Source organism: Mesoplodon bidens (assembly GCF_964165515.1).
Source record: "Mesoplodon bidens genome assembly, chromosome: 1".
In the NCBI taxonomy this organism is placed as follows: Eukaryota; Metazoa; Chordata; class Mammalia; order Artiodactyla; family Ziphiidae; genus Mesoplodon; species Mesoplodon bidens.
This window is the reverse complement of record NC_138176.1, coordinates 97,844,767-97,852,542: the sequence shown is the minus strand read 5'-3', so window position 1 is coordinate 97,852,542 and position 7,776 is coordinate 97,844,767. Positions and strand designations below refer to the sequence as shown.

General features: G+C 39.0%; 1 protein-coding gene across 1 annotated transcript; it reads left to right on the top strand.

Annotated features, from left to right (window-relative positions):
• Nucleotides 1–1,627: 1,627 nt before the first annotated feature.
• On the top strand, nt 1,628–6,672 carry PABPC4L (poly(A) binding protein cytoplasmic 4 like). The gene has a single exon (XM_081250262.1). The coding sequence runs from the start codon at nt 2,098–2,100 to the stop codon at nt 3,208–3,210; it is 1,113 nt and encodes a 370-aa protein (XP_081106388.1). The 5' UTR covers nt 1,628–2,097; the 3' UTR covers nt 3,211–6,672.
• Nucleotides 6,673–7,776: the final 1,104 nt, after the last annotated feature.

The window sequence follows — 7,776 nt, the reverse complement described above, 5'->3', positions numbered from 1 at the left end:
AGGAGTAATCATAAAACCATTATTCAACATCAGATAGGTTAAAGGCAATTTGGATTATTATAGTGAAAATCACCCTCTAGCTTAGTTGTGTGTATGTGTGTGTTTTTAATGTATCCCTGAGAATGAATTTTGTTAGAATATCATTATCTTCTGAAAGAGAAATATATTTTTTCTAGTCCTTACATTAGAAAAGATGCCACTCTGGGGACTCACTCACTCGTTCAGCCGTAAAGTCTTGTTACTCAGAGTGTAGTTCAGAGACCAACAGAATCTGCATCACTCAGGAGCTTTTTGGGAAGTGTAGAGTTTCCAGTTCATTCTGATTCCAAATGACTGAATCAGAATCTGCTTGCAAGCAAGATCCCTTCTGGATTTCTATGTCCATTAAAGTTTGAAAAACACTAAATTAGCCTTATATAAACTGATCCATGCAATTCCATTTTGCAGGTTACATTCCGTAAGATGCATGATGATTCAAATTTAAGGTTTTATAGGAATGATGTTACGGAATTTGTTTAATGCTAGAGGAAATGAAACCGATGTTAATCAAAACCTATTCTGTGCCAGATATTAGGTTAGACATTTCCAAATCTACTAATTCATTTAATCTTTACAATACGCTCTGAGGTAAGGGACAGTATTTTCATTTCTCTGGGCATGAAAACCAACCTCAGGTTAAATATCTCATCTCTTCCACGCAGTGGATTCTTTCAATAAATACTGAGCATCTCGTTTCTGCAAGTCCCTGAGTTAAGTCAGCGGGGAAGTAAAATGGGCATGGTCCCTACTGTCATGGAATGTAATACAATATATTTTAATTAGACAAATGCTACAAAAGTACCAGGCCTCTAAGAGCGAAACCTAAACTTTTTAATAAGTTGTATAGGGAAAACCTGTATTTGGAAAGAGCATCAAAAGTGATTGCTGAGGAACACAGTTTTGTCAAGTTGGCCCTGAACAAAAAGCGAGCGTGTCATGGAGTTTAGGAAGGGGATCCAAGGAGCAGTTGAGGCTGGAACATGGCAGGAATCCTGCAGAACTTTGAAGAACAAGGTGCGGAGGTTGGAGCCTACCCAAGAGTCGAAGAAAGCCACTGGAGGGCTTGAAGCTAGAAAGTGACAAGCCCTGATCCACACTTGGCGAAGCTCCTGCAGTCAGACTTACGCCAGGGCCTGCGGGCGGGTGGGTTTATTAGGGCCACTCCCCTAGGCTGCCTTTCTCCACCCCGGTCACCGCCTCCCGCTCCTCGGCTGAGCTGTCCGAGGGGGGTGGGAAGAGAGCGAGAGGGGCGGGGGGAAGAAAAACATTCTCCAAAAACATTAAAAAGAAAACATCCCCCTGGGCAGCGAGTGCGCGGGAAGTTGATGGTGCGAGTTCCGGGCTTCCCGCCCGCCCCCCCGCCGGCCGCAGCCCGGGTGAGCCCCCAGCCCCTGCTCGGCCGCCGCCCACTGGGCCGCGGCCATCCGTCCGTCGGTCCGTCCTCTTCCCCACCCCCGACCCGCCACCCCCGACCTGTCCGGGGCGCAGCGCGGGGTCTGCAGGGAGGAGAGCCGCCGGGGTTGGTCAGGGCTCAGTCCGCGGAGCCCCTGGCCGCGCCCGGCCGGCGGCGCCTGCACGACCGGGTCCCGGGCGGTTCGGGGCTCCGGGGCCCCGCGCGCCGCGTCCCGGGCCGCCGCCTCAGACGCCACTTGTGGAATTCTTTCCCCCGGCGGCTGTAACTTTAAACCGGCCTGAGCGAGGCCTATTTTTATTAAGAAACCAGCGACCGGGGAGAATGGCTGTGGAGAGCGCTGAGATGGAGGGCCAGCCCGCCACTTGAAGATTCCTCACCAAGTGGCCGGGAAGGACCGGCTTGACCTAGGAATCTTTCTTTGAGATTTCAAGGTTCTGTCGCCCCCTTCCAGGGTTGGCCGGACTGGTAGGGTCTTTTGACTGAGGGTGCTGCCCGAGCCTGGGGAGCTGTACGTGAATGAACCGCATCGCCTGGCCTCAGAGCGCTGACTCTCAGGCCACCACGCATGAGCCCGGGCCACCTTCCTGCAGAAGTCACTCCAGGAGCTCCTTAGGGACCGGCTTGTGGCGGTGAGGAGCCAGGAGATGCATGTAGCAGCCAAGTACCGCCAGGCCTCCCTGTACGTGGGTGACCTCCACGCGGACGTCACCGAGGACCTGCTGTTCAAGAAGTTCAGCGCTGTGGGGCCCGTGCTGTCCATCCGCATCTGCAGGGACCTGGTCACCCGCCGCTCTCTGGGCTATGCCTACGTGAACTTTCTGCAGCTCGCGGATGCCCAGAAGGCCCTGGACACCATGAACTTTGACCCGATAAAGGGCAAATCCATCCGTCTCATGTGGTCTCAGCGTGACGCCTACTTGAGGAAATCTGGAATTGGGAACGTGTTCATCAAGAATCTGGACAAATCCATTGATAACAAAACCCTTTATGAACACTTTTCGTCTTTTGGGAAGATCCTGTCCTCCAAGGTGATGAGTGATGATCACGGCTCCAGAGGCTATGCGTTTGTGCACTTTCAGAACCAGATTGCCGCCGACAGGGCCATCCAGGAGATGAATGGGGCACTGCTTAAGGACTGCAGGCTGTTTGTTGGCAGATTCAAAAGCCGCAAAGATCGGGAAGCCGAGCTCCAAAACAAAGCCAGTGAGTTCACCAATGTTTACATCAAAAACTTCGGAGATGACATGGATGATGAGAGACTGAGGGAAGTTTTCAGCAAGTATGGAAAAACCCTGAGTGTTAAGGTGATGACAGATTCCAGTGGGAAATCCAAAGGCTTTGGCTTTGTGAGTTTTGATAGCCACGAGGCTGCCAAAAAGGCTGTTGAAGAAATGAATGGAAAGGACATAAATGGACAACTGCTTTTTGTAGGCCGGGCACAAAAGAAAGCAGAGCGACAGGCTGAATTAAAGCAAATGTTTGAGCAGCTGAAACAGGAAAGATTTCGGCGGTGCCGGGGAGCCAAGCTCTATATTAAAAACCTGGATGAGACCATTGATGATGAAAAGCTACGGAGGGAATTTTCTTCATTTGGATCAATTAGCAGAGTTAAGGTAATGCAGGAAGAAGGGCGAAGCAAAGGGTTTGGCTTGATCTGCTTCTCCTCTCCTGAGGAGGCCACTAAAGCAATGACTGAGATGAATGGCCACATCTTGGGCTCCAAGCCGCTCAACATCGCCCTGGCCCAGAGGCCCTAAAAGAGGAAAACTTAATGCACCAGCCAGTGTTTGTAGCAGCTTGGGGGATGTGAGTGATCTCTGCCTGAATCGTCCTCAGTAAATTTCAAATCCCAGCTGATGGCTGCTTAGTTTAGTAAACATTATGATCGAAGGTTTTGTATACAAAGCTATTTATTTTTCTTTGGAGGAAAAATAAGTGAATCTTAGAACCTCGGTTCTTTTTATAGAGGCACATCATCTAATTATAATATGGTATATTTTTCTGATTTTGATGTAGTGCTCATAGCAATAAGTATAATTAGATATATTTTTACTGCATTTTGAACCAACTGAAGTGTGGTAATTATTTGCATTTATTGCATACTTTTTCTCATTTTAATAATATTGCTAGCTTTAATTTCTTCCATGAAAATATGCCCAAAGTAGTTCTTATACCCGAGGATTGCAAAGTAATTTATTTTTACAAACAGAAATTTTCTAATTGCTCATCTATTTTTTTAAAGAAACCAAAGTTTAAGAATTGCTACTACAAACTCAATATCTAATTTCATTTTGAATTAATGTTTAAAATACTAGGAAATAGTTGAATTTCCTTTCAATTTATATCCTGAAATGGTGTTTTTCTGATGGTTGAAATGAATGATGGAGTTTTTTAATGTTGCCTACAAATGTGCTTTATAGGAAATTTTACTGTTCTTTCCATTGGTTAACATAATCCAGGTGCTTGCTGGTTATCAAAATTGTGACTTGAATAGTAAAACCTTAACTTCCACATTCCTTAAGTTATAAGCCTGTATCATTTCAGGTCAGAAAGTTGGCCTAGTCTTAATTCTCTTCATACGTATACAGCATAAAATTATGCCTTAAGTTTTGAACCAGGTACCAACATTATAAAAGTCATATATAGAAAACATAGACATTCTGTTTAACAATTGTGTTTTCTAATCTCTGTTATATGTTGTATCGTGTAGTGATATTGTCTCAGGGTTCAGAACAGTGAGTTTATGTTTATGAACTCCACGTCTCCTTTTATTAGACCTTAAGAGCTATGTAACCCATGAAGGCTCACTTTTAGCCTTGATTGATCAGAAGTTCACTAATTGATTTTCTGATAAACTGAAGTTACATCACTTAGCCTGCTTTCCAGCATGATTTTTATTTCAGTCTCATTCCCAGATCTTTTCTTCTCTCCTGCTTTTCCTCTATATCACTCAGCTCCTCTATACTTTTTAAAAAGGGTTTTATTATACTGACTTTTACTGTGTGCTGTTTGAAATCCACTTTGGAAATAGATGCAAGAGTTATTTATTTACATTTAAGTAATTACTTTTAAAATTTTGATTCTTTCATACCAAAGGTGTCTAGAAAGTAGTTTTGTTTTATTTTTTTTTTTACTCTGCTTCATTGTTTCCTGTAACCATATATTCAAGTCTTCTGTTTCATATATTACCAGTACAAAAGAAATATTAAAATATTTCCGTGGCAATACTTTAGCTATGAAAGAATGAGAAAATCTGTTTCTGTTTATTTTTGTATGAACTATATGTATATTCATTGCACATTTTCTAAATTTAAAATCTCTTTAGACAATAAAAAATTATGGACAATGAAAAAATTACGGCAACACATAATCCTATTATGCAGACAGATCTTCTGTTACAATATCTTGCATCTCCTCCCAAATTTTTCTCTATACTTACACCCATGATTTAACAAAAATGGAATCATGCTCTAAACCTTGTTTGAAACTGCTTTCTTAATTTGTTAGTGCACCATAGTCAACTTCCATGACCACAAATAATTATTTGCACTATAATTTTAATGACTTTTATCTTTCCTTTAATGTTCCGACCATAATGTAACAATTTCCTCTTGATAAACGTATAGGTTGCTAGATTGTTTCCTCCCTTTTTTTCTTTCCTCTATCATAAACAACTTGGAGATAAACACCCTTTGCAAACTCTTATACGCTGATGTATATAGTTATTTTCTTCAGAAAATGTATGATTCATTGGAATTAATGTTTAATATTTAACTTGCCCAAATGCTGTTCAGAGATTTGTGCCACTTAACATTTCTGTTATGAGTATGGAGTATTGCTCATTTCCATATACTCTAAGAACAAAGGATTTTGTTTAAGTTGTTATCTGATTCAACATGACATGTAAAAACAAAATATTTCATGGTTATTTATTTTACTTTTTTATTACCTCAAAAGTTAAACAGCATTTCTTGTATTTACTGGACATTTGTATTTTCATATTTTTGAAAATGATCTTAGTCTATTTTCATGACTTTAGTCTCTTTTCCTGTTGGGGTGTTTTTTATTTATATGGATTTGTTAGTTTGGGTTATTTTTTTTCCTGATACTCCCATCTTGTTTATAGTTTTGAAGGTCATTCCAAAGTTAAATTTCTAAATTCAAAATTTTCAATCTTATACTTTGGTGGCTTTAATGGTATGTTTCAAAACACTTTGAACACCTCAAATATACAACCCCCCCATACACACACACAATTCATCTGTATTCTCTTCTATTATTTTCAGAGTTTCATGTTCTCAGTACTTTCTAAACAAAACTTTTGTGTATACAGTATCTTATACACAGCCTATACTAAATATTTTTTAAATGTCTTGCTTTTCAATTCTATTAACATGCCTTGGTAAATACTGATCTACTGTAAGAGTCTATTTGAAATCCATATGTCAAGTATAACTCATTGGCTCTCTGAATTACTGTGTTGAGAAGTATTTACCTCCAAATCAGAGAGCTTTTAAGAAAGGGTGCCAGGAAACAGGACCGGGAAGTGTAGTAGGTGTGTCAAGCCTTGACATCTCTTTCTGGATAATCCACTCTATCAAAATGTTCAAATATTTGAACAGTATTTCACAATGCTTGTAAATGGATTATCAAGATAATATCAGGGAACTGAGTTCATTCTCTTTGCACATGCATGGGGATTTAATAGGACATAATACCAGATGTTTAGATAAATTATAGTTATAGCTTCATAATGACACAATAATATGCCATTTTAGTAAAAATTACTTATTTTTAATATTTACCTTAAGAAATGATCCTGTAGATTTTCTTGATTATTTAAATTTTACTTATTCTAAATTTTGTATGTCATCTTAGTTGGCAGTAGAGGTTCAGGCATTCACGAAACTTTACTCTTTTTATGTCCAAGTGCCTTGATAAATAGAAAGAATCTTCACTTTCTGATAAGCATTCCAATAAAAGCTAATTTACATAGAGATGCCTTGAGTCACTGCTTCTCCTCTGCCTTCTCTCTCTCCACACACATTGCCTGCTTGCATGTACAGCCAATTGAATAGAAACGTGCCTTTTAAATTTTTATTTTTAAATTTTTAAGTGGAAATTTATAGTTGGTAAAAATAAGCTTTTTAAAGTGGTTTTAGTATTGGTATTTTCATGTTCTTAATATTTGTATAAATCCACTGAGAAACGATCAAATAAAGTTGGAATCTTTCAATGGTGTCCAAATTTTTCATGTCCAAAAATGATTTTTATTTATTTACTTTTTAAGTTTTTCTAATTTTCTAGCAGTCGGTTTCTCGTAGGAGTAAATTGAAAACAACTTGCGTTTTTAAATGAAGATCCTCATATTTCATGTTTTAAAAGACCAAGTCCCATATGAACTAGTATTTCTTTTTTAAGTTACCCATAATTATGGGACCATGATTGAAAAGAACCTCTAATATAGACCAAGTTTTTATGAGAAATAATTCACTACATTAAAGGTACTTTTGAATTTAATTTTTAAAGTAAAATTTAGCCACTATTTTGAGGTTTTAGAATTAGCTTACTTGTATTATATTTGGAAAATGTGCCTCATAATGTAATTTTTTAAGTAAATAATAAAAACAGTAGATAGAAAAGAGAAGTTTAAATATACATTTTAGAAAGTAGAACAAATTAAATATCCTCAGAATATCTTTGGCTTCAAGGAATAGAAAATCCACTTTACCTCGAAAAGGAAACTGTATTTAACAAAATATTCATAATTAAGGTATCTTCAGGCAAGGTATATCAGAACTTCTACATCAGTTCTGCTGGAGTCTCGTGGCTCTTCACCCTCTGTTTCTTAGCTTCATCATCAGGTTTTCAAGATGGTTACAGGAACTCCTGTCATTGCACTGAGACACAGCAACATTCAGAAGGTAATACCTTTCCTAGAAACCTTTTAACAACTTTCCCCCTCAGTTCTCATTGTCCATTATTGGTATGTATATTCAACAAGATCTGCCACTAGAATTGAGAAAGGAGTCAACTTTTTGTGTAGAATGGGCTTATGGTTGGAAGGAACTTGAGTAGGAATGGGTGTAGGAGTATGCATCCACTAAACCCTGGATATTTTTCATCATTTATATCTAATTTTTAATTTCAGTACTTAATGGATATTTTCTTTCTTCTTTTAATGTTAGCTTACAAATATCTCTTAAAATTCCTCCCTACAAATCGTTTTCAACACTTGATTGAAACTGGTGATTTTCCTCTCCCTCAAGTTGTACAATCATAGGGAATAAATTGTGCAATATATTCTGTATAAAATTGAATTC